The sequence below is a fragment of the Solanum pennellii genome, chromosome 8 (assembly GCF_001406875.1).
Source record: "Solanum pennellii chromosome 8, SPENNV200".
Taxonomy (NCBI): domain Eukaryota; kingdom Viridiplantae; phylum Streptophyta; class Magnoliopsida; order Solanales; family Solanaceae; genus Solanum; species Solanum pennellii.
In genome coordinates, this window is record NC_028644.1 from 63,571,887 (window position 1) to 63,597,975 (window position 26,089).

General features: G+C 33.0%; 4 protein-coding genes across 7 annotated transcripts; 1 reads left to right on the top strand and 3 right to left on the bottom strand.

Moving 5' to 3' along the window:
• Positions 1 to 749: 749 nt before the first annotated feature.
• Positions 750 to 5,658, bottom strand: LOC107027106. Of its 4 annotated transcripts, none has more exons than XM_015228278.2 (5): positions 5,453 to 5,658; positions 3,972 to 4,247; positions 2,570 to 2,749; positions 1,670 to 1,795; positions 750 to 1,587 (listed from the first exon to the last, which is right to left on the bottom strand). In XM_015228278.2, exons 2-5 carry the CDS (start codon positions 4,212 to 4,214, stop codon positions 970 to 972), a joined length of 1,167 nt encoding a protein of 388 aa, XP_015083764.1. In that variant the 5' UTR covers positions 4,215 to 4,247; positions 5,453 to 5,658; the 3' UTR covers positions 750 to 969. The 4 variants fall into 4 exon arrangements, with proteins under 4 accessions (XP_015083764.1, XP_027774641.1, XP_027774640.1 ...); XM_027918840.1 differs by lacking the exon at positions 5,453 to 5,658 and adding an exon at positions 4,377 to 5,446; XM_027918839.1 differs by lacking the exon at positions 5,453 to 5,658 and adding an exon at positions 4,332 to 5,446.
• Positions 5,659 to 7,701: 2,043 nt separating this feature from the next.
• LOC107028770 (bifunctional purine biosynthesis protein PurH) lies at positions 7,702 to 13,929 on the top strand. Its single transcript, XM_015229957.2, has 12 exons — positions 7,702 to 7,948; positions 8,035 to 8,131; positions 8,358 to 8,433; positions 8,872 to 8,968; positions 10,262 to 10,364; positions 10,616 to 10,749; positions 11,507 to 11,684; positions 12,025 to 12,179; positions 12,350 to 12,559; positions 12,833 to 13,180; positions 13,255 to 13,381; positions 13,585 to 13,929. Exons 1-12 carry the CDS (start codon positions 7,823 to 7,825, stop codon positions 13,734 to 13,736), a joined length of 1,803 nt encoding a protein of 600 aa, XP_015085443.1. The 5' UTR covers positions 7,702 to 7,822; the 3' UTR covers positions 13,737 to 13,929.
• On the bottom strand, positions 13,866 to 16,163 carry LOC107027829 (cytochrome P450 71D10-like). The gene has a single exon (XM_027919150.1). The coding sequence runs from the start codon at positions 14,949 to 14,951 to the stop codon at positions 14,325 to 14,327; it is 627 nt and encodes a 208-aa protein (XP_027774951.1). The 5' UTR covers positions 14,952 to 16,163; the 3' UTR covers positions 13,866 to 14,324.
• Positions 16,164 to 23,976: 7,813 nt separating this feature from the next.
• On the bottom strand, positions 23,977 to 25,349 carry LOC107027830 (acylsugar acyltransferase 3-like). The gene has a single exon (XM_015228888.2). It carries the CDS (start codon positions 25,321 to 25,323, stop codon positions 24,034 to 24,036), a length of 1,290 nt encoding a protein of 429 aa, XP_015084374.1. The 5' UTR covers positions 25,324 to 25,349; the 3' UTR covers positions 23,977 to 24,033.
• Positions 25,350 to 26,089: the final 740 nt, after the last annotated feature.

A 26,089-nucleotide genomic window follows, 5' to 3' on the forward strand; every position in this document is an offset into this window, starting at 1 on the left:
TGTGAGGTGGATAACATTGAGTTCTAGCGTAGGTTTTGCATTGGCAAGGACGAGTGATTGAACTTAGTCTTGGACCAAAGATACTTGGTACTTTTTGTTCTCTCCGATGTCAGTGTTTAGCATCCGAATTGAACACAACTCAAAACTTCTAATGTTGTACACCCAAAATTAAAGCAGAACTATACAGTTCTCTTCCTTTTGCGGTGGGAAAGGAGTCATGTTGCGATATCGCCATCATACACAGAATTTAGATTTCTGTTCAATCTAGTTGCTGCTTTATCTGCTAGTTGATGGTTCTCTAAATCATACAACTCAAAGTCTGGCATTTGATAGTGTATAACATGCAACTCAAAGTCTTTCCATGTTTGCCTCATTCTCTGTAAATTCGTTGACGTATTTGGTAACATCTATTTTATGTTCTCTTTAATTTTTCTCTTGTATGCGTACCGACTGAACTTATGCTTTCATGTAGATGCAAGCTGAGGGATCTTTGCTCTAGAATAGTTGATTTGAGAGTAACTTTCTTTTTGCTGGAAGTTTGAGATTTCCAAGAAGCCATCAATATATATATATATATTAGAAATCTACCTGGTCTATTGTGTTATGTGGGATGTTAGCTACTCAAAGTATATTATTGCAGCTACTTCTTTTGTCTGCATATGGATAATTAAGATATAAGACTCGCAAAAAAGATATTTCAGACATGTTTTTGACCTGCATTAACTTGAAAGGTAATGGTGTCACCAAGCTGGAGAACTAATAAAGACGGATATTATACATTTACTTTATCATCCATGACATCAATAACACAACTGTTTAAGCAAAACCTATCTCTTTCAGGAGAAATTTACAAGACAAAACCCCAAAGAGAACAAACATTTGATAAACTTTTACTTTACACGCATCAAAAGGACCAAAAACAGTGTGTAGTATGTGTCAGACTGCGAAAAGCAAAAAAAACTCAGAGATTTAGAAACCTAGCAGCTCCACAGCCCTGTCTGAGAGAGTCCATAACACTGGTGCAAATACAGGGGTGATCCTTGGCAACGTAGGATATGTCAGCGTTCCGAGCAAAAACCAATTGAAGCTCAAGAGAGCAACTGCATCAGACGCAGGTCTGTTCCTAATGGTTGAGAAGAACTGGACCACACTCCACAACGACATGCCAACGACAGCAAATAGCGCGAGGACTAGAGGCATGCATGCATCTTCAGCTTTCCATATGATCGTTCCAACTAAGAGCGATAATATTGCACTAAAAAGGGTCTGGGAAACAGCTAGATCCCTTCGTTGTTGTAGCACATCATTTGTGTCAAAATACTCAGACGTGGTCTGAGTACGTGGCCTGTTGACATCTCGACAGGATCTGGCTTCCACAAATTCAGAGCTCGTACTTCCGCTTTTGCTTTTATCTTCTTGCATTCCTTCCTTGTGTATGGCCACGCTCTCAATGCCACTTGATCTCCAAAATGGAACAGCATCGCTACAGCCTTGCATTACTGGGCCATCAAAATGGTCTTTTAGGTCTGAAAGGGCTTTACCATGAACTTCATTCAATCGTTGATTTTCCACCTTCAGATTCTGAAGCTATATCACACCAAATACAAAGTTCAGGCTTTCCCGTCTCAAAATTTTCCGTATCATGAGCAGATGAAAAATTGGAACTTACAGGACCATTATAACAAATCGAAGCTACCGCTTTCTGTGACCAGTTTACCTCAATGTCTCTCTCAATAAGATCCATTTTTTTCGAAGTAGCAAGAAATACATGTCTGAACGGAAAAACGTTATCCAGCTGAAAACTTAAGAAACCAAATCTCAACTCATACACATAACAAATGGGACAGATATTCAAGCAGTAACTCTAGGCTATGTTTCATTGACTCGACAATTAGCAGTAAGAAGTTACTTTCTACTACATAAAAAAAGTTTATATAGTCTATAAGCCGTATCACCATTTGGAAAACCCTGAACGGTCACCATAATCACAATGCTCTTATTCTCATTCTTAATTCTTATATATCTATATATATACATTAACCATCCAATGCCCTGAAACACACAGATCCGGATATAGCTGCTCTCCTGTATAAGAAAAGGCAGGATAGTCATTGCAAAAAGGGCCTTAACTATGGCATCTTGTCCTAAACAACTGATCATATAAACCCTTTGTCTATTAATCAGCTCCACTCCTAACTAAGCTAAAACAATATGTGACACTGACGAAACAATAATGGAGAACTTTGATATTACAGTCCCAAAATCCAGGAAATCAAGTAAATGATCAACTTTCTGACCCTTCCTAACAGGATCACTTTTTCTTCAAGTCAAACAGTTCTTAATGTATGTATTCCTTCAACACTTCAGATTTATATTCTCCTTACTATGCTTTGCTTCTTTGTTGCACAGAAGAAGTTAGCAGAACAATGATGCTACAAAACTTAGACACTAGCTGATATAATGGAGCAAGCGAGTGGTAGAATGGTAGCTTCTATAAATCTCAAGTGCATGTACTAGTATTGTAGTATACAAACAGAGATTTTATCAGTAGAGAAAGATAATATTTCACCTGGTCCTCCAATTGCTCAATTTTGACGATGGCATCGTCATGTTCATCCTCGAGTTCTGCTAACATGGCCTGCATTATCTTTTTATCCTTGATGGCTACTAGTATTTTCTTCTCAAGTTGCTTCCTTTCCCAAACAAGATTCTCAAACTCGATCTGCATTTCCTGCAGATGCATCTCCAGCTGCACATTATTGTTCTCAAGTCAGTTGCTTAAGTCAGCAAAATAATACCAAATCCTCAAAATGAAGAGTAGAGGCTTCAAGTCAGTCGCTTTAAGTCAGCCAAATACTACTAACTCCTCAAAATGAAGAGTAGAGGCTATATCAAGTCAGTTGCTTTTAGTCAGCCAAAAAATACTAACTCAAAACTCTATTAAAGACATAACTAAATAGACATCTGTGACACTAAACGAAACACACACAGAGACTACACACACACACACACAGACACAGACACAGTCCTTGCATTCAATATGAATTGCAGGAGTTCCTTAACGAGGAACAGATAAGTAACTCCAGACTACTAACACAGTGGAAGATTTCAAAGTAAATGTGGCATTGAAATTTGTGTTTATGGGAATAGATCAGGTAGTACCATAATGATAATGAAGTTACTAATCATTCTTCTCTCTGAAGAAATTATTCCACGAAACTGAACGGCATTTGGAAATAGAGCTACCTGTGAAGTCTACCAAGATTATATTCAAGTTATACAGGTGAAAGTTGTAAAAAGGACAAGTAAACCTCATACAATAGAAAATGTTCTGGTCCCCCAAATCCCCGCCACACTCTCACACAAGGTGTACAAGAAAAGAGAAGATAGAAACTCGTTAAATTACCTTATCCATCTCCACTCATCTTCCTTCAACTTTTTTTTCCCTTCATGAGTAATACAAAAACACAATTCCAGATTACTCCAGATCTCACAAATTTTACAAGCATTGATATCAATCTACAATGAGTCTATATGAATTCTAATTTTTTCAGTCTGCTGTATCCAGGTTCTATTGTATGCCAAATATTAGATATCGGAAAACTTCACACTAGTTAGGCTAGTTTTAAGTTGATTGTCAACTACCACAATCCTCCTCCTTACTCGAGACCAACTACATAAGTTCACATAGCAATTATAGACTATATTTAACATTTAAAACATGGATATTCAAACGAGTGCTGCACAAAATGTAAGATGGGGAATTTGACCAAGTTATGTACTGGTCTAACAAAATTGAGTGTGCTACCCATTCAGATGATTCAATTATTAGTTTCTATGGTTCTGGTTCCTGAAGCACTAGAATAAACAAAAAAATTTAACACTACATACAAGGATGTGGAAGAAACATCCAAAAAAACTAAAGCATTAAAAAGGACACACACAATAATCTTTTCAAAAATAAAACTCACCGCCCTTTCCCTTTGTAGAGCAGTTAAACTTCGTATAGGCAGGGATAGAACAGCAATAGCCCAAATTATCAGTTTCCAGAGTAATCTGGCATGAAAACCCATAGCAGCTCTAAGCAGTTCTGTCCATGTTTGGATAACAATGCATATTGTTCTCACACCAAAGAAGCAAGTGAATTTGACAAGTGACAAAGGCTTGATCAGCAAGATCATAACAGTGTTGACCAATTGAAGTAACTCTGCCATCTATACTTCCAAAAGTGGTCATATGTACGCCATCTGCATAAAATGTTCAAGTCCTCAAAATCTCGGTACAGAAGTTTATTCACAGAATGATCAAATCACAATTTTCAATAAGAGTACCAGATAAATATGACAAATTTAGAACATTCTCGGTATAAGTCTAACCAGATTAAGGCTGGCTATATAATGAACGACAACACTGAAATGTGTACAAAAATTATTAGGGAAATGGTTCCCTCAAATGCTGGAAGCACTCTGAAAATCAACAAACTACCCTCTTAAAAGTTAAATTGCATTAATTTATCCTCATAGAATGCAAGAGGAATTCAAACAGTTCCAAGCTCTCCACTATCCAATCAGTTCGGATGTCTTTGAAAAAGTTCTGTTTAGTAAAACCAAGGAAACCAAAGTTCATTTCTTCTTAGTAATATCTTCTATATGCGAATTCAAATTTGATATGACGGCAGACTGAATTAGTAACAAAAACAGGTTCTGCAACATGGATAGTAACAATTCACTGATTAACAACATCACCGCAAATATGATGAATCAAAATCTAATACTCCCTACTACTTTTACATCAAAGGGAAGCCCTCACTAAAATCTGTTTCCAAACGTGAAGCTAGTGACGATGAACCCCTGGGTGAAAATCCTGCCTCCGTCATGACATGGAGACTGACTCCTTTTTTTTTTAAAAAAAAAACTTTCATGGTTTTTAACATTTTGAGACATCCCAAAAGGCTAAAATCACACCTTTTTTCTCCAACATCTTAAATTTCAGCCATATAATTGACAAAATGATAATAACAGTCTTACACAGAGCCAGCAAATTGCTACAAACAACTAGTTGTCCTATAAAACGAAGTTGTGCATAAATCTATAAATTGTTAACTCAACATAAAGTGGAAACAAAGAACAGAGACTGAATACAGACAATTTATCAAGCCAAAAATTGATAAACAAATACAAACAAACATCAATATCTGAATGCAACAAAGAAAGAACCACAGAACTAGCGTTTGGCCATAATCAATAAAAAAATCAAATTTATCTTCAAAACTTCACCCCCACTAACAAAAGTTCAATTTTTTTTCAAGAAAACTACATGTCCAAATACAACTTCAAGTTTTAAAAATCACAACTACACTTAAACAAGAGCTTTAGTTTACTAAAAGAGGGTAAACGGAGAAAAGAAAAAAGGGGGGTGGGGAAGATGAAGATGAAAGAGAAAGAGAGTTTACTGTGAGTGATTGGAGAATTGAAAAAGTGGAATGCGGAAGCTGGAAGACGGAGTGTCTGAGGAAACCTCTTTTTCAGAGTGGGGTCGCTATAACAGTGGGGATTTTTGCCACCTTTAGTGCTTAGAGAGTGACACGTTATGTTAAACGAAGAGCTTTGAATGGATAGAGAAGAGTACCGCCAGCTTTACAAACTGACATCAGTCGCCATAATCCACTGGTGCTTACAGATACTCTATACCTGACATAATCTACTTTATTTAATTTTCTATAAATTTAAATGATTATTTATATATATTTAAAATTTAAAGTATAAATATTAATTAAAATCAAGTTATATGTGATGTGTTTATATATATAATTGAAAAAATATTATCTTTCGAAATAAAACATTAGTTGTATATACAAGGACTAAACACTAATGGTATGGTCAAATTAGTCGAATTGTTTTTTCTTCTTTCTTTTACTTATTATTTCCTCGTATCGTAGTTTATCACTTTGAAATTCTAGATGAATTTAAATTGGAGTAGATTATGAATTTCAAATAAAAGAAATTGTGGAATTTTTTCATAAATAAATAGGATGAAATATAAATACATTTTGTTTATCTTTAAGGAAATAAAAGTTATTTTTGATAAACTTTTAATTACAAAAGCATTTTAAGAAGTAAGTTTACGAAATCTAAAAGTCACAATATCTGATAAGATAATCGAAAAAAAGGATCAACAGTAAAATTGAAAAAGCCTCTATGTCATCATCAAACTTAAATACTATTGATATTATGGAAAAATAACAAAAATCCTTCCTTCAGTTCCCTTATTATTTTTATTCCTTATTAATTTTAAAAATACCTAAAATTTCTCATTTTTAAGTTAAATGAGGCGGATATAAAAATATGGTAAAAATAGAGGCGGATACAAAGATGTGACAAAAATGAAGCGGATATAAAAATATACTAAAAAATCAGACGGAGCGGACACAAAAATGTGATAAAAAATTAAGCGGATATAAAAATGTGATAAAAAATGAGGCGAATACAAAAATTTAAAAACGAGCCGGATATAAAAATGTAACAAAAAATGAGGCGGATATAAAATGTGATAAAAAATGAGGTGGATACAAAAATTTAAAAACAAGGCGGATACAAAAATGTGACAAAAAATGAGACGGATATAAAAATGTGACAAAAAATATATAATGTATCCGTCACCTTTTTATTGTATCAGCCCTATTATGTATCCGTGTTTTTATATATTTTTGAGAAATCTTAGTCATTAAAAACTTATAAGGGACAGATGATTATTTAATCCTAAAAGTATGTTATTTACATCATTTACCCATATATTATTAACATCTCTTTCTATATTTTATTAAATTATTGATCAAGATATTTGAAGCATCCTCCCTAGGATAATTTGTATCAATCTTTACTTTTACATTTGTCTCATGCGATATATTATTGAACTTTCATACATACGTGGTGTTTTAATCCTACTCAATCTGAAACTTTTGAATTATATAGTTTATCTTCAAAACTCTAATATATATAGTTAACTTCACATTATCAATAAGTACATGTTATCTTACATGATATTCTTTACCTCCTCTGAAATATATCGTGTTAATGATTCATTCTTAAGATAAATATAAAAGGGCTAAAATACATTTCTACAAATACGCCGTACAATTAAAGGAATTAAATGAACTTTGAATGATTAAAATTTAAAAACAAACGTAATTATTTTTCTATGAATTCTTATCTGAAATATCATTCTTCGTCCTATTTTATATATCACCTATTTACATTGCACATACATTAAGAAATGATCTAACTTTAGCCTTATTTAATGTTTTATTAAGTCAACTTTATAATTAATGACGAATAAATTTCAAGATTAATTAACTACTCTATCAAGAATATAATAGGCAAAATATGATAATTTATGCATAAATTTTATAAGATGTCAAGTATTATAGTTCAATTATTTATAGAAATAGATGACGTATAAAATAGAATGGAGAGAATATTTATTAAAAATACGTGTAAAAATTAATGTAATCAATTGTCATATGAACGAAATTAAATCATCATATATACTAATTAAATACAAGATAAAGGATTGATAATATTAATAACAATAAAAAATATATATATTTTGATAGTTGAAACGTAAAACTTTTTTTTTAAAAAAAAACAATCAAAATATATTTTTAGTCATCAGCTCATAAAAAAATAATTAATTTCTAGGGCTAATGGGCAAGTACAAAGGCTATAGGTAAGTGTTGCCACTCTCTTCTCCTCTCCATCCAAAATTCCAAATTAAAACCCAGATAGTTTTTTCTAAAACCCCCCAAAAAAAGTGAACAAAAACAATGTTATCGGCCTCTTCCGCCGCCACCACGCCGGCCACCGCCATTGCCGCCAAAGCTTTCCGCACTCAAATTCCGCAGCTCCACACCATCCGAACAAGAACTGATCATTGTTTCGGCCCACAACAGGTAATGAAAAATTGAGAAAAATAATAAACTACTCCTAATAGTTCTTCTTCTATGTGATAATAATTTTTGTGGTCTGCGTGGTCCAGTTCTCGAAGACGTCGTATAGGTTGATTGTTCATCCAGTGAAGGCTATGGCTGAAACTGTAGCTATTCCTCAGTCTGCTCCCAAGCTGTCAACTTCAGGTCCCTTTTTAAAAAAGATATTTTTGGAGTAAATTTAAGTTAATCCCTTTTAATTAGTTAAATTCTGTTTTGGAATGCTACTGACAAAATTGACATTTCATGATAGCAACCTTGTGTTTTAGAAGTTAGGCCAGTGTTTAATAATTCTTATCAATTTAAAATTTGGAATGTATTCAATCACTATACGTTCATGTGAACTTACTATTCACGTATATGGTTATGTTAGGGAGGAAGCAAGCATTGATATCACTTTCAGATAAGACAGACTTGGCTAAGCTTGGCAATGGGCTGCAGGAGTTGGGGTAAAGATTACGAAAACATTTTTTCATATTTAACAAAAATAATTGAAGGATGGTTGCAGCATCTACAAGTCAAATTGCTTGGCCTAGAGCTGTTAGTTTGTTACTGAAGTGAATCTTAAATATATGTACATGACTGCCGAACTTTACTTGCAGTTACTTTCCTAAAGAAAGAAACACTGTCAAGCATCACATGAAAGGGCATAATCCTAATCTGCATTGAGAGTCACTCGGTTATGTTATCATCTAGGCTTAATCTGATTGTTGCTGGTGTCCCCTATGTCTTTGCGTGTGCTCCTTTTAATGAGACTGTACCCATTATCTTGCAAATCGAAGTGTCTAGTTGCTACCTATATTTACTGGCCAAAATCATACAACTTATTTACATCCCACTGGGTAATTCTCAAATTGCAAAGATCTCTTATTTAATCTATTTTGCAGGTACACAATTGTTTCAACGGGAGGCACTGCATCTGCTTTGGAAGGTGCTGGTGTGTCTGTCACCAAAGTGGAAGAGCTGACTCGTTTCCCTGAAATGGTAGGAACTCCTGACTAATGTTTGAAAGGTATAACTGGAACTTGCCCGGGGGTAAGGCAATCCCTAAACACTCCCATCTGTCCAACTTTGGTGGATGGTGCTACTTGGTATCTGTGCCGGTGGGAGGTAGCAGGTACCCTGTGGAATTAGTCGAGGTGTGCACAGGCTGCTCCAAACACCAGGGTTATAAAAAATAATTCTATTCTCAATAAAATAAAAATTTTATGGAACACCTACCTCGAAATGCCAATCCTTGCATCTTCACTTTTTTTTTTTTGATACAGACCTTGCATCTACTCTTCTTAACACTGTTTTTTAACAGCTTTAATTTCATTTGTCTTCGCTATGATGGTTGACTTCTTTTTTGCTACGTAACTTTGTTTTTACATATAATGTACCTTTATTTCCTTTGCAATTTCATATTTCGTGCACATCTTTGTATTAGGGGTGGGCATAAATACCAGAGAACCAAAAAATCGGATCAGAAACGATTAATTAGGTTCATTGGTTTCAGTTTTAATTTATTCAAAACTTCAGATTCTATTTGGTTCTTGGTTATAGGATCCCAGTTCTTCAGTTAACTGAAATTCTGTGAATGGTTTAATAGCTCTGCAGGGTATGTTTTTGTGGCGTACGTTATTTCTTTAGCCATTTCTTTACGGTTAGAAGTTTTGCCTTTCATTCAGTTGTTGTAACCATATTCTAATGAGGATATAATCTAACTATGAAGCGGTATTAAATTTTTAAGTATTATATCTGTTTCTACAGTAATGTAATCTAATAAGGGAATATATTAGAAATAATATCTTTTTCAAAATTTTAGCTCAGATTAAATCATGATTGTTTTGGTGAAATTCACCAAGCTAATTATTATGTGTCGAGCAATTCTTTTGACGCGCAAGTTCATAAGCTAAGATTGAGGCAGGTATTTGTCTCATAAAACACAAAACAGCCATTTTGAACCTTAAAAAAAAAACACTTTGCAAGCAGAAAAATAGGCCGTTAATTGGGCCCACACCAAAGAACAGAACTGGAAAAAACTCGAACCAAATTAAATTAATTCGGTTTGATTTTCCGTATACACTAATAAATAACCGAAAACCGAAGTTTGAGCCGAATGCCCACCCTTTCTTTGTATGGTTCGTAGTATATTGTATTCAAACTTTTCTCTCAGTGCTTGATCCAATAAGTGTTGTGCTTACACATCCTTGTAGTTGATTTTATAACATGAGAGCAGTGACTCATGACGTTTAACTTCAAAAACATTACTGAGAAATTTTCTCCTTGTCACAGCTTGATGGCCGTGTAAAAACTTTGCATCCAGGCATTCATGGAGGTATCCTTGCTAGAAGAGATCAGGAGCATCACATGGAAGCTCTTGAAAAACATGAAATTGGTGAGCTAATTGATTTTTATTATGGTAGAATACATAGTTTACACCCTGACCTTGGGACCAAAGGATTCAAGGTCTTTACTTGATTAAAAAAAGGAATCAAGGTTTCTGTTGCAAAAAGGTATTTTGCATTACGGAAACATTTATTGCTTGGTTATTAAAAAAGCCTGGGGTTTGGCATACATCTAGTCTTATAGGAGCATGATGCAATGTTAGAAATAAGGAAACAAATGAATGATGTTTTCCATGTGCAGGTACATTTGATGTTGTAGTGGTCAATTTGTATCCCTTTTATGCCAAGGTTTCTTCTTCAAGTGGCATTTCATTTGAAGATGGAATTGAAAACATCGATATTGGTGGACCTGCCATGATTAGAGCTGCTGCAAAGGTTGCTTAGCTTATTACTTTTCCCTGACCTGCAACTTGTATAAGACAAGTTACTTTTATGTTAATCACTTGTGAACCAACATTTTTTCATCTTCGAATCTTCTCTGCTACAGCTTTATGCTTTGGCTTCTTGATCTTAATTGTATAAATGTTGTGGGAGCAATCATGACTCCTAAGATAAAAAATGGTTTCCTACTCGGAGTTTGTGTGGCTTGTATAGGATGCTTTATATATCAGAAAGGTTGTGGGATACAGTAGGTACATCTGAAATTTGGAACTTTCCTCTTAGCTTTATAATGCCATTCTGTGCTATGTAGGAAGCTCTTATCCATTATTAAGTATCTGAGTTGAAGAAGGAGCTAACTTGTGTTCCAGCTATGCTAAAATTCAGCTTTATAATGCCATTCTGTGCTATGTAGGAAGCTCTTATTCATTATTAAGTATCTGAGTTGAACAAGGAGCTAACTTGTGTTCCAGCTATGCTAAAACTCTATGAATTGCTTTTCTGGATAATACGTTGTATGCTTCAATTTATGTGGCATAGATCAATAACAAAACTGTATCTGGTAAAATCATGGTTATTGTCTTACACCATTTGTAATGTTTGCTGAATCTTTTTGGGAGGCTTTCTATCTTTTGGTGTACTTCTTCTCTGCGTGAATTCTCCCACATTTAACTACCTTCTCTAGAAAATGCTGGCTGTTACATTGTGTTGTGTACAGCTCTGTGTCTAACTGTGGGCAATGGTTATTTAACAGAATCATAGGGATGTTTTGATCGTAGTTGATTCTGAAGATTACCCAGATCTTTTGGAGTTCCTTCGTGGAGATAATGATGATCAACAATTTCGAAGGAAGTTGGCCTGGAAAGCTTTTCAACATGTTGCTTCATATGATTCTGCAGTTTCAGAATGGCTGTGGAAACAGACTGTTGGAGGTATTCCTTTCAAAACTAATACAGCCCAATAAAACAAATCCCTCTTCCTCCCATCCCCTCCCCATAACAAGAAATAAAGAGGTTCAATAACGAACTTGAAAACATTAAAACGATCATACTCTGCCTCTTCATTTGAAATATATGTAAATGTCGATGGTTTTCCATGGTAAAGTAAGGTTTCAAATTTATTTTAATTTTGATGAACAGTAGCCTTCAAAGCCTCATTGTGCTTCGAATTCTGTTGAATATGATGTTAAAACTGAGTGTGTTTGTGAGAGAGAGAATGCAGGCCTTTTCATCTGCTACGATACTGATTGATGACTTTGGTCTCTGTTGGTAGATAAGTTCCCTCCCAGCCTGACAGTGCCACTCTCTCTAAAAGACCAACTTCGATATGGTGAAAATCCTCATCAGAAGGCTGCAGTTTATGTGGACAAGTCTCTGTCTGAGGTTAACGCTGGTGGAATTGCAACTGTTATCCAACACCATGGCAAGGTTAGAATTCTAATGTTTATATTCTAATGCTCATAACTTTGGCAGATTCTCAAATTCTGTTTAGTGTGCATTTGCACACTGGATAGTTCATTGCTCTAAATTTAACATCACATGAAGGGATTATTCTAGTTGACGTTTCAAGGCTAATGATTGCCTTCTTCTTGATGTAGGAGATGTCATATAACAACTACCTGGACGCTGATGCAGCTTGGAATTGTGTCTGTGATTTTAATCAACCAACTTGTGTTGTTGTGAAGCATACAAATCCTTGTGGAGTTGCATCACGGAATGATATCATTGAAGCATATAGGCTAGCTGTGAAAGCAGATCCAGTTAGTGCATTTGGTGGTATAGTAGCCTTCAATGTCGAAGTTGATGAGGTAAAATTACTCAATGGACCTATTCAGATGCATATTTTGATCTTTTGTTGATTATGATCTTACAATTGTGCTCTTTTTGTTTCTTTCTGGAATCCTAAATGGGTGATGATGCATTGTATTTGGTACTACTTTTTATAGGAGTTGTGTTGAATTTTTTTTTAATCTGCTCTACCACACCTTCTAGTGTTGGAGAAATACAAAATCAAACTTTAAGTTTAGGTTTCACGTCAAGGTTTACAACTCTTTTAACTAATCTATTTTGGTTCTTTGCAGGCTCTTGCAAAGGATATTAGAGAATTTAGAAGCCCCACAGATGGTGAGACTAGGATGTTTTATGAAATAGTAGTCGCACCAAAGTACACAGAGAAGGGTCTTGAGGTTCTCCGTGGGAAGTCTAAGACTTTGAGAATCCTTGAGGCAAGTAAAAACAACAAGGGCAAGCTTTCTCTCAGACAAATTGGTGGTGGTTGGTTAGCTCAGGATTCAGATGATTTGACCCCGGAAGATATCCAATTCAATGTCATGTCTGACATAACTCCACAAGAAAATGAGCTTAACGATGCACAGTTTGCTTGGTTATGTGTCAAGCATGTCAAGAGCAATGCCATAGTAATTGCAAAGGTACTTATGGCTTATGTATCTAATAAATGATATTTCTTTCATTGTTTTCTAAATGTAATTTTTTTTTATTGCAGAACAATTGTATGTTAGGAATGGGGAGTGGACAACCAAATCGTCTAGAGAGTTTGAGGATTGCTATGAGGAAAGCTGGAGATGAGGTAAAAGGAGCTGCTTTGGCAAGTGATGCTTTCTTCCCATTTGGTACGTACATGTACTGGTAGAGCAAGTCTTACTTTAAAACAAAGTGGGACAATAGGTTTCGACAAACTATGACTAGTCGAAAGTGCAAATTTTAAGAAAATATACCATAAAGAAAAAAATTGGTATCATCTTGTAATGTGCCTTAGACACATGTTTCTTATTGTTTTTTTTTTTCTCATAACAATTTTTTTTGATTAAATCAGCATGGAATGATGCTGTTGAAGAGGCGTGTCAAAGCGGAGTAAGCGTTATTGCAGAACCAGGAGGGAGCATAAGGGACAAAGATGCAGTGGAGTGTTGTAACAAGTATGGAGTCTCACTTGTTTTCACCAACGTGAGGCACTTCAGGCATTAGATGTTTTGTAGGGTATTACTAAACTCCTTTACTATTTTTACCAAATGTTTTTGATCTCTAATATTAATCTTTGATATTTTTGAGGAATTATCTTTTATCTAGTAGTATTGAGCGTGTATTATAGGAAAAATGTTGTTGTATGAGAAAATTTACTTGATGCTCTAAGTTTATTCAAACTAGAGCAATAGGAATATCTTCCTCAGGCTTTATGTCTGAACGTTTTTAACCATACTAGACTGAAATCATCATAATTTGTGAAATTTATGGTGACACTGTGAACTCAAATCACGGTATAAGTTGAGTTTGTAGTTGAGGTCTATGAAGTGGTAAGACTGATCCCAGCGATTACTTCCCGCGTTGGATTTGTCTTGTTTCGTACTTGCTGTCTAACGGTAAGATATTTTGGTTATAGTTAAATTAGAAGACCCGATGATCATTCTAGTCGTCAGCGTGGACACAAAGGAATAAACGAGACGATCGAAAGTTACGATTGTAGAAATAATGTTTCATTATTGCTAGTTAATGGTACGATATGACCAATGAAAGTTTTATTAGAAACAGCAAGAACAATTGCTGCTTTTATTATTGTTAAACTGGGTTGGTGATAATAGGAATTACATGCATATCAAGTTGTCTTCTCACTGTCACACCAAGATACACCTGACTCATATCCAATTCTTGATGTTTCATTCCATTGGGTAGCTTCCAATCAAAATGGTATTGAAAAAGAGCCAATGGATGTTCTACATTTGCTAGACCAAAGGACATGCCTGGACACATCCTTCTTCCGGCACCAAATGGTATGTACTCAAAATTATTTCCATTGAAATCAATTGAACTATCAAGAAATCTCTCTGCTTTAAAGCACTCTGCATCCTCCCAATATCTCGAGTCTCTTCCAATTGCCCAAACGTTCACCAACACTTGAGTTTTTTCTTGTATATCATAACCATCAATCTCACATTTTTCTCTACTCAACCTTGGGAGTAACAAAGGATCAGGTGGATGCAACCTGAGTGTCTCTTTGATCACTGCTTTTAAGTATTTCAATTGATCAAACTTTGATTCATCCACATAACCTTTTTCACCAAAAGCTCTCCTCACTTCTTCTTGTGCTTTCTCTAACACACTTGGGTTCGTCAGCATTTCGGCCATTGTCCAATCAACTGTTGTTGCTGAAGTATCTGTTCCTGCTGCAAACATGTCCTGATACATGTGCAGAGCATGAACATGTCATAAATTGAGAATTTCATATAGCTTCTACATATAATAGTATGAGAAGAGGATCGGAGTAGAGTGAACTAACCAAGATCACTGCTTTAATATTTTTTCGAGTTATTTCATATTTTTCATCATTTTGTACTCTTAAAAGGACATCTACCAGGTCCTCATGCATACTTGTGGTGTTGTTGTCAACAACAATATGATCATCTATAATCTCATCAAGTAGCCTATCTATTTCATGATGAAGCTTCTCCATTTTGACTTAAGACCAGTTATATGTTGAAGCCACTTGATTGAAGGGTAAAAATCAGTAAAAGTAAAGCCAGTTCCAACTTTAAGAAGTTCACATAATATTGATATGAACTTCTCTGTGTTTTTGAACTTTTTCCCAACGGCTGCTCTAGAAGTGAAAGTCAACATAGTAGAATATAGCAATTGAGTCAAATTAACAGGGGATCCAGCATGACTAGCCAAGAATCTAGCAAGACCTGAGACAGAGGTGGAACTAGAATGTCAAGAGTAAGTTCAAGTGAATCCGTAGAGTGTTGGATTACAGAACTACCAAACATAGAAAGAGATACTTCATATTATTTTTAGAACAGACTAAAAAAGAATGTTAGACACTTCAAACAAAAGAAACGGAGGGATATTAGTAGCTCAGTTGGTTAACTACTTGAAGTTTTACCTTATTGGTGAAGGTTCAGTTCCTCACCTTGTAATTTCCTATCCCTATTTCATTTTTTTAAAAAAACAAAAGGAAATACAAAAAGACGAGCGAATTTTACAATTTCGTCATAAGTTTGCTTGTTTTCTATAGTTATATAAGCATAATTTGAAATCATTAATTTAAAATTTTGAATCAACCTGAGAATTCTTCCTCTCTAAGAGACCGGAAGGACTGAACGCGCTTGGCGCTTAGAAGATCAAGTACACATATTTTACACATCTGTCTCCAACTAATCACCATTTGGAGCGAATCCTATGTTCGTGGAATCATAAGAAATAATCTTAGCAGCAAGAGGCTGAAACCTTGATGCAAAGACTATGTCTTGAGTTTTCATCACTTGTTTTGCAGTTTCAGGTGTGGAAACAAGTATAGTAGAGACATGTCCAAGTTGCAAGTGCATTATTGGTCCATGTTTTTCAGCTAAGTCTCTAAGGACTTTGTGGACTAAAGGGCCACCAGCTACTAATTGGTGTAAGTTCCCAATAATAGGTGATTTCCATGGTCCTGGAGGAAGCTTTGAAGAAGAAGAAGCATGGCTACTTCTTATTTTGAGAATAACAAGTATGAAAAATAGAGAAGCAAAGAAATAAATTGTAATAGACTCTATTTTTGTATAGTAAACTTCTTTTTATGTGGAGTGGTTTCTTCAAAACTACAGAGAAATCCATTTATATAGTGAACAAGTTTAAAATTTGGCATAATATATACACGTGCCCTTTAATTTGGCTCTACCAGTCATCTATGCCTTTCAACTTTGGGTATGTACAAGTAAATACTTAAACTATATAATGTTGAACAAGTAGGCACATGCATCCATTGTGATACATACACATACGATGCCATGTAGGATGTCACATTTGACGTGTGTGTCTATTTGTTCGATTTTTCGAATAGTTTAAGTGCCTACTTATGGACACCCAAAGTTGTAGGACATAGATGACAAGTAGAACCAAATTAAAGAGCACATTTACGTATGACATATACATAAATAGTGTCTTTTAACTTGACTTCATTTTACGTTTATGTCCTCCAACTTTGGATATTCACAAGTAGATACTTAAACTTGTATAAAGTTGAACAAGTAAGCGCATGAGTCCTACATGACACAATACACGTTGAACACTACGTAAGCAAAAAAATGACATGTAGGAGGATGTCACGTAGGACATGTGTGTCTATTTGTTCAATTTCTAACAAGTTTAAGTGTCTACTTGTGCACACCCAAAGTTAAAAGGCATAAATGTCATTTGAAGCCAAGTTAAAGGACATATTTATGTATTATGCCTTTAAACTCAACTTCAACTTCAAAAATTTCAAATAGAATGAGAACATTTTTGGTGTTGAAATTTGCACCAGTCTTTGTTTCAGGACCAAATTTAGAGTACTATATCTGTCCCTATTTATGTGAGGTAATATGACTTGATATAAAGTTTAAGAAAGAAAAAAGACTTTTGAAATTTGAAATTTGTGGTCTAAAATAAGTCATAGATGTTTGTATAACTAATTATTTCATTAAGGGTAAAACGAACATTTAAAAGTTAAATTGAAACTAATTATGGAAACATGTCATTCTTTTTTAGGCTGATTGAAAAGAAAAATAAGTCATATAAATTGTTTAATTTACGGATGATATAATGTTATTGATGTTCATTCAAAATATATATTCCTTTCATTAACTTTTACTTGTCCACTAAGGACTTTGCATATCTCTTAAGAAGTAATAATTAATGTGAATATTTTACCATGTTATTCATATGGATTGATATTTATTATTAGATCTTGTAAAATGATTTGGGGAATGAGTAATGGATAAAGATCCGGTCAAATATATTTAGGTTAAGTAATGTTCAATGGCTTTATAGATTCATGACATGTGTACTATTAAATAATTTATGGTTGAGATTCATTTAAATTATATACTCATTATAATAATAAAAAAAGCAAACCTGCCAACTTTTTTTTATCCTTTAAAATTATCAAATAAAACAATTAAGTGTACCCAAACTAATATTTTCAAAAAAAAAGTATTTAAGATTGACGGGAATAAACGAACTTCCTGACTTTATCCGCCAAACTTTTTCGGAAGTAATTTCACATATGCTTTTTCTCCAAATTCTGAAGCAATCTTCAAAAATATATCAAACTTAAAAGTTAAACTATTTTGTTGTCATGTTTCATTTTTCGAGAATTTTCTCAACACAATTATAATACATAAATATACCCTTTAACTTGACTTCAAATCACATTTATACCCTTCAACTTTGTGTGAGCACAAATAGACACTTAAACTTATATAAGATTAAACAAATAGACACATGTTCTACATTGTATCCTACATGTCATTTTTCGTCCTATGAGTATTGTGCCTCATAAGACTCATCTGTCTATTTGTTTAAACTTATATAAGTTTAAGTGTCTATTTGTGCATACCCAAAGTTGAAGAGCATAAATACGAAATGAGGCCAAGTTTAAGGACACATTTATATATTATGTCAAAATAAAAAGTATCCACGTAATATGGGATAGAGTGTAATATTTATTTTCTTGTATCCAAGCATATCCATCAATTATTTTGGATCGGAGAAATTAGTATCGAGACACATAGAGAATTTTCAGTTTTCTTCTGCTTCCTCTGTCCAACAATATGTGTCTACTATTCTATTGACCTTGTACCATTCTTAAAAAACTATGGATTGAAGGTAATTTTACTATATCACCCTTTGAAATATTATATTGGAAAATATAATAAAGAGATAATTATAATTATCAAATTCAGACCAGCTCAATGTTGATCTTCAATGGAGCAATCGACTCCATTATTGGGAGAATGAAGATGCAATTTGTAAAAAATGAAAATTGTATTGAATTATCTACCACAAGTAGAGTATATATATATACATGTAATATGAAGCTAAATCTGTAAGTGCTCCTAACAAGCTGATAATATTCTAACTGACTAACAACTCACATGAGCTGACTACTATACAAATTACATAATTAACCAGTCTAAGCTATAACTACTTAAATACTTCAACACCCCCCTCAAGTTGGAAGGGAGGAACGTACAACCAACTTATTGAGAATGCATAGATGAGAAACTCCTGTGAGGGCTTTGGTGAGAATGTCTGCTAGTTGATTCACAGTGGTAACATGATGCAAGGCAATGAGACCTTCCTGCAGCTTGGTCCTTACAAAATGACAGTCAACCTCGATATGTTTAGTTCGTTCATGAAAAACTGGATTTCTAGCAATGTGAAAAGCAGATTGACTATCACAGAAAACATCAATGGGAGAAGGAAATGGAAAATCAAGTTCATCAAACAGTCTGCATAGCCATACTAATTTACCCACCACTTCTCTAAGTGATCTATACTCGGCCTCCACTGACAACAAGGACACAGTTTCTTGCCTTTTTGATTTCCAACTCACGGGGCTGTCTCCTAGAGGAATTATCAATCAAACAGATGAGAGATCAATGGAATAATCAAATAATCGATTTCCAATCGGATATGAACTTGCAGAGGATCACTGCAAAAATCAATTCAGAAGAAGAAGAGAGAAGAAAGGCGAAGATGAGACGATGAAATCGCGGAATTTAGCCGTGAGGCTCTGATATCATATCAAATTCAGACCAGCTCAATATTGAGCTTCAATGGAGTAATCGACTCCATTGTTGGGAGAATGAAGATGCAATTTGTAAAAAATGAAAACTGTATTGAATTTATCTACCACAAGTGGGGTATATATATGTACATGTAATATGAAGCTAAATCTGTAGCTGCTCCTAACAAGCTGATAATATTCTAACCGACTAACAACTCACATGAGCTGACTACTATACAAATTACATAATTAACCAGTCTAAGCTATAACTACTTGAATATTTTAACGATAATTAATGATAAGGACAAATAAATAACTGATTGAATGTAAAATTATCAATAATTTTATAAAATGAACAAATATAATTAACAACTATTATTAAGCGGAAGGAATCAATGTACGGCATTTCTCAAGAGAATATGATTAGGATAACTCATTTTCTCCGAAGTGGAAAAAAATTAATAATGTGAGTATGTGACAAAGTTTAGTATAAAATTCTTGTGCATGTATTTATTCAGATAGAATATTATTTACAAATCAAAATTTGTTTCTATTACTTCAAAAGTTACATGCGTCCATCAACTAGTCGTCCATTCAAATTTACACCAAGACAAAGAAAATAAAACAAATAAAAGTAATAGTCTCCGTTTTAATTTATGTGATTCATTTTGAATTTTGAAATATAAGTAAATTTATCTCTGATCATTATTCTTTAATGTATTTTGAATTGTCAATTATTGTAATTTATAGTACTTTTTATATAGTTTACAAATATATAACTTTTATTTAAAAATAAAATAAAATATCATATATAAATTTTGAATCAAACTTAAACTATTGCACTCTCGAAAAATAATATGTATGAGATAATTTGGGACATAAGGAGTAACTTCAATTCCACCACCAAAATCCAAATTTAAATGCCACAAAAAAATTGTTAAGCATATCTACTATTAAGATATTATTTACTTGATTGGTGATAAATTTGTTTCTAGGATTTCAACCCGTATTATTATATACGTCTATTTCCTTCTCACTTGAATTCGGATTATATTATCCGGTTATCCGAGTACATATACTAGTAATTAGGATAGAAAAAAAGAAAAAATATACTTTCGTAAATGATATATAGACCCTTTATAGTAACGGACATACACATTGTTATTCTTATAGTAACCTGTATTTATAAGGTTAACCAATGAACATAAACAGAAATAAGATGAAGCAGAAAATACATAAAATACAAGAAGTAATCCAAGTCCACAGAAACTACTGTGTGTCCTTAAGAAATTTAATCCCCTCACTGTACCCAAGGTTGTGGATTAATTTCTCCCAAGATAAAATGTATTAAACCTTTTAAAGAAATAGCAGTACCTCAAACTTCTTTAACTTCAACGAACTTAAGAACAACAACAAGTCACACAGACTCAGTCGATCGACACTTTGATTTTATTTGAGAGAAAAAATAAATGCAGAGAAGGAAAATTTTCAGTGTTTGAAAAATCGAAAACTGACTTCCTTTTATAGCCATTTTCAGCAAGGAACGTGTCTGTTCAGTGAAATCTGTTCAGACCCGTTTTATCCAGAAATGTGTCTTTTGAAAAAAATAACAACTTTTCGGAAAATTATTTCTGTTACGAAAACAACGACTTTTTGGAAAGTAACGACTTTTCGGAAAGAGTAACAACTTTTCGGAATGTTACCGTTACCCGCAAATTTATAAGAGATGATATTAACAAGATTTATTTGATTTAACAAAAACTGATTAAATAAATTTTGTCCAAAAAATTTATCAATCAATCACATCATTTGCCAAATCCAAATCCGAGGCCGAGCGAGCGACGACGACGCGAGGGGGCATCTTCTTCTTAGCTCTTTAAGAAGTAATGAAAGTGTTTCCTTATATAAGGACAACAATTTCCCTTTTTTTGCCGATATGAGAGAAATGACTTTTCATTTGCACTTTGCAAATGACTTTTCATTTTCCCTCCAAAGTAGTTCCCTCACTTTTCATATTCTCTCTTTTCTTTTCCCATTCACACTTGCTAAACCATAACACACATGTCATAATCTTATTCACCAACCACATTTATTAAATATAGGATCGACGGATAAGATTGCGCCACGTGTTTCTATTTAGTCGAATGAAGAGTATATGCTCTAGTTTTTGGACGACAAGAGCACCAATATCCCAAAAGTATGATGGAGGATATCACATACCATTTACGATAGTTTACGAGTGTATTTATCCTTTTATATCATTTTCTCCAATTTGAAAAAATTAAAAATGTGATCAAAAGTTCATGTAGAAAATTCCTGCATGCATTCATTCAGCTTGAATATTATTTACAAGAACTTAAATTTGTTTCCATTGCTTCGAAAGTTACATACGTACATCAACTAGTTCTCCATCCAAACTTATACCAAGACAAAAGAAAATAAAACGAATAAAAATACTAACTTCAATTTCCACCACAAAAAGGCAAATTTATCAGCCACAAAAATTGTAATACGGTCCAACTATTAAGATATTAATCGCTTAAATTATATGTGAGATGAATTTATTTCTAAGATTTTAATTTTACAAAAATCCTCAATATTTGAGTTGAGTGTTTGTCAAAAAGCTCATATTGTACGTAAAAATTAAATTAAAATTTGTAAAATACGAGTAAAGACAAGTGAATTTAAGATAACTTGTTACAAGTGAAAGTAAAATACTAAAAGAGATTCTATGTCCATGCTAGAGTTTATCTATAAGACAAAATCTCTTGAATAAACTACAGTAAAGCTAGCCTAATTAATTCTATTAACAGATTTCAATGTTGATTAGTGACACTTTGATTAATTATCATTATATTTTGTGAAATTAATTATCATTATATTTTGTGGCTTAATTAAAACGGAAAGTCTATTCTTCAAAGGTACTTGATCTGACAAGCTTTTACATAAAGAGATCATATAACATTTTTGAATAAATATATATATTATAAATGAAACTAAAAAGTCATATAGTTATATGACATAAAGTATGTCATGAGTAAACAATTAACTTCATCATTTGTATATATTATTATATTATACTAGGCACAATATGTGTGATCTTTCTTTGTCTCACTCTATGTGATGTAGTCATGTAGCTAGATAAAATTTAAAGACTCAATTAAATTTTGATATGATTTTTAAATATTTTAATTGTTAATTATTATAATTTATAATATTTTTTATATAATTTTTAAATAATAAATATTATTTTTCTTGTCCCAATATATGTAACACAAATTAAAATTTCAAGAGTCAATGCATGTTATTTCTTTTGTCCCAGTTTATGTGACACAAATATATTAACGTTATGAATCAATCGATTTTTTTTTTATAAGCAATCACATTTTATATATATATATATATATATATATTTGTAAAAAGTGTTTTAAATTGTCAATTCTTAGATTTGTATTTAGTTAATTTTTTAATAATATTTCAAAATTATCGATCATCATCATCATTTTTATAGGCTTTTTTATGTAATTTTTAAATATATAAAAAATTTAAGAGTAAAACTAATAAGTTAAAATGAAAAAAAAGAAGAGAAAATACACATTACTATGTTGATCGTCACCTGTGTGATTAACACACTTATATGTAAGTAAGTAAATGTATATGTATAAACAAGTTGTAATAAAGATAAGTATAAAGGAAAATCAAGCAGCTACTTTTGACGGTACTTGCATTGAGACACAGTCAAAACTTTGAAATTTATGTATGTTATTTTTATTGAAGTTAAAATTAATTTTAATATCCCAAATAGTAACTAATGAACTACAAGATATTAGGTACTTTTCCTTGATTTGAATTTCTCTTATTGAATATTTGATCTTATTATCTTAATAATTTTGATTTTTTAGTTTTACTTCGATTGATATCTTTTTGTTCATGCAATTTAATTATTTTTTCTGCTAGAGTGATTTAAGTATTTTGTCTTTGCTCCACATTATTTTACACTTCAATAAAATAATGTGATAGATCTCTATTATTATCATATTTCATTTTTTTTAATTCACCTCTTTTTTAATAGTAAAAATATCTACAAAAATTTCGTCAATGTCTCGTAAAAATATGCATGATATCATGTTCTTTAACTTCTATTATAAATACAATTTTTGTTTATGAATATATTATAAGTAGAATTTATTGCCTAATTCTTTTATTTATTTATATTTTCATTTCTCTTTGAAATGTTCACTCCACTACTAAATTACATATTTTTAATTAACCAATTTATTACTCACCATAATTTATATGTCAATTAAAATGTAGAATAATAAAATTTCTCTTATTTTATTAAACTTAAAATGGAATTTTATATTTAAACTAAATAAATGAAATATTTTATTTTTAAACTAAATAAAACAAAATTTTCATTTTTAAGTTAAACAAGATGAAAATTTTATTTTGAAGCTAAATAAGATGGAAATTTTACTATAAAGTTAAATTAGATGAAGTCGGGATATTATGGAAATGCACACGTACACATAGAAAATTGGAAAATTTATTTTTTAGAATGATGAAGTAAAACTCGGAAAGAAAAACTAAATAAGGAGAAATATATTTTTGTAAGCAAACAATTTATTCTTAAAAATAAGGACAATGAATATACGTTTAAATATATTCAAACCAAACCAAATCAAATCAAACGAGAGTTAATGAAATAATAACATGAAAGCAGGAATGAGGTTGAATGTAAACTTAATTCATTGGAGTAGCAAACTGGAGGAGCTCTTTGTTATTCTCAAATTGAGTCACGTATGTCTCTGGTACTGCAACAATTGCCTCAATCCCGTCTCCACTGGGACTATCCAGTAAAAAGAAGCAGAATCCAACCCCAATTAGTGGAATTGTTACCTTGTTTGGCTTTCCCCATCCAAAATCCAAATTATTCAATGGGAAATTGCACATACTATGACTTCTATACGTTTCAAATTCATTAGAAATCGGTAAATTTTCAGAATGAAGTGCCACTAGCTTGTTCGCATTCACGTGGTCCTCCTTCTTGAATTCATCTTTAGCTTTCCTTAGCTCGCGAACCACTCTGGCTATTGTTATTTCATCCACACTAGTTGTTTCAACTTTGATAAAACTAACCATATTCCCTATTGCCCGTGTTGCTACTGGTGGATCCAATATTGGACGTAAATTCACAGCTAGTGTCAACATGGATGGTTTAAACGAGTTTGCTTGAGCTCGAGCTGCTGTTACAGCGCACTTGTAAATTAGTGCAGACAGCACATCAACTCGGCTAGGATTTTGCAACCCTGTTTCTGATGTCACTTGACTTTTCAGCATCTCAAGTTTCGAATTGGAAAATAGGTACCTTCTTTTAATATTTTCAATGGGAACGTTAACTATGGTATTCGTGTAAATGTCAGTGGATGGAAGGTTAGTGGAAGGCGGAAAAATAGAGGATCCAATCATTTGTGGGGAAGGTATAATATTCGCCTCCTCATCATCACGAGCTATGGAAGCCCAATCACTAATGAAATTAGAGGTTGTGCATCCATCAGCAATTTTGTGTGATATGCTAGTACCTATAGCTAATCCCCCGCAATTAAAATGGCTTAATTGAACAACAAGTAAATCTTCGTCCCCTAAAAGTAAACTGTCATGTATACCTTTAGCAAAAGGTAGATATTCAGGGCCAGTGTCGGGAAGATTAGCAATTTCAGACATTGGACAGTCGTATCTAACGTTCATAAATTTGGCTCCCCTGTCATTGCAATCGACGAAAGTGTTGTCTCTGAGTGTTCCAGCAAATGGATAGTAAGAGGATAGAACTTTGGATAGTGAATTTTGAAGTATGTTGGATACTTGTTCTGGTGTTTTAGAGGGGTTAGGATAAAAGGCTGCAATTGATAGGTAGAATGGAACCATGATTTGATCATTTATAGAAAGATTATAACGCCCAAGTGATAAAGGCGTAGCACGATTAGGCTTAATAATCTTTTCAGCAAAAGATACAAGCCTTGATGCTGCTGCCATTTTTCCTTTGAGTTTGATCTGATATAGTATATGATAGGTGTGTTTGTAAAACTATGCTGACATTCACTATCTATACTAGGCAACCAGCAATACGTGTGACGTTGAGTCCATGTGTTTACTTATTTAAACAAATTAAGTTTACATATTCAAAGTTGGAGGTCATAAAATCAATGACACGATTGAGTTCCATTTCAGTGCAATTTAAATTAAGCAGCAAATCATTAAACATCACCCACCTGGAAGAGATACATAAAACACGGGTGCTATTTATTATTTATTAAGAATGCCAATATATTTTATTTGTTTTTTTTGCCTTTGAACGACCTTGGAGTTGCTTTTCTAGTAAGTAATAATTACTTGGATAAATATTATTAGGAAAATTGTATATAAAGGCATACTAATAAATTAAATTAAATGTTATAACCATACTTTGATTTAATTGTATCCTGTAGCAAATTGTTTGCCAGTCACCTCTCTCTCTCTCAAACTCTCGCTCGCCACTCTCCCTCTCTCACTCCATCTCTCGCTCGCTTCCTCTCATTTTTATACAAACACAAGTGTATAAAATGTGTTTTTGTTCATATAAAGCGAGACAATTTTTATATATATATATATATATATATATATACACATATATTTTCGTTTCCCTCTCTCCCTCTCCCAGATCTCGCTCGCCTCTCTCCCAGATCTCGCTCGCTACCCTCGCTTCTATCGTTTATACAAACGAAAACGAAATGTATAAATTGCGTTTATGTTTGTATAAAGC

Excerpts from the sequence above, each read along its gene's own strand:
- LOC107027106 (XM_015228278.2), bottom strand. The coding sequence starts at position 4,214 with ATGGCAGAGTTACTTCAATTGGTCAACACTGTTATGATCTTGCTGATC. Across the intron at positions 2,750-3,971 it reads CTCTACAAAGGGAAAGGGCG|CTGGAGATGCATCTGCAGGA; the intron begins GTGAGTTTTATT and ends AATAATGTGCAG. Across the intron at positions 1,588-1,669 it reads CGATTTGTTATAATGGTCCT|CTTCAGAATCTGAAGGTGGA; the intron begins GTAAGTTCCAAT and ends GGTGTGATATAG.
- LOC107028770 (XM_015229957.2), top strand. The coding sequence starts at position 7,823 with ATGTTATCGGCCTCTTCCGCCGCCACCACGCCGGCCACCGCCATTGCC. Across the intron at positions 8,434-8,871 it reads AATGGGCTGCAGGAGTTGGG|GTACACAATTGTTTCAACGG; the intron begins GTAAAGATTACG and ends TCTATTTTGCAG. Across the intron at positions 10,750-11,506 it reads TGATTAGAGCTGCTGCAAAG|AATCATAGGGATGTTTTGAT; the intron begins GTTGCTTAGCTT and ends GTTATTTAACAG.
- LOC107027829 (XM_027919150.1), bottom strand. The coding sequence starts at position 14,951 with ATGTATCAGGACATGTTTGCAGCAGGAACAGATACTTCAGCAACAACA.
- LOC107027830 (XM_015228888.2), bottom strand. The coding sequence starts at position 25,323 with ATGGCAGCAGCATCAAGGCTTGTATCTTTTGCTGAAAAGATTATTAAG.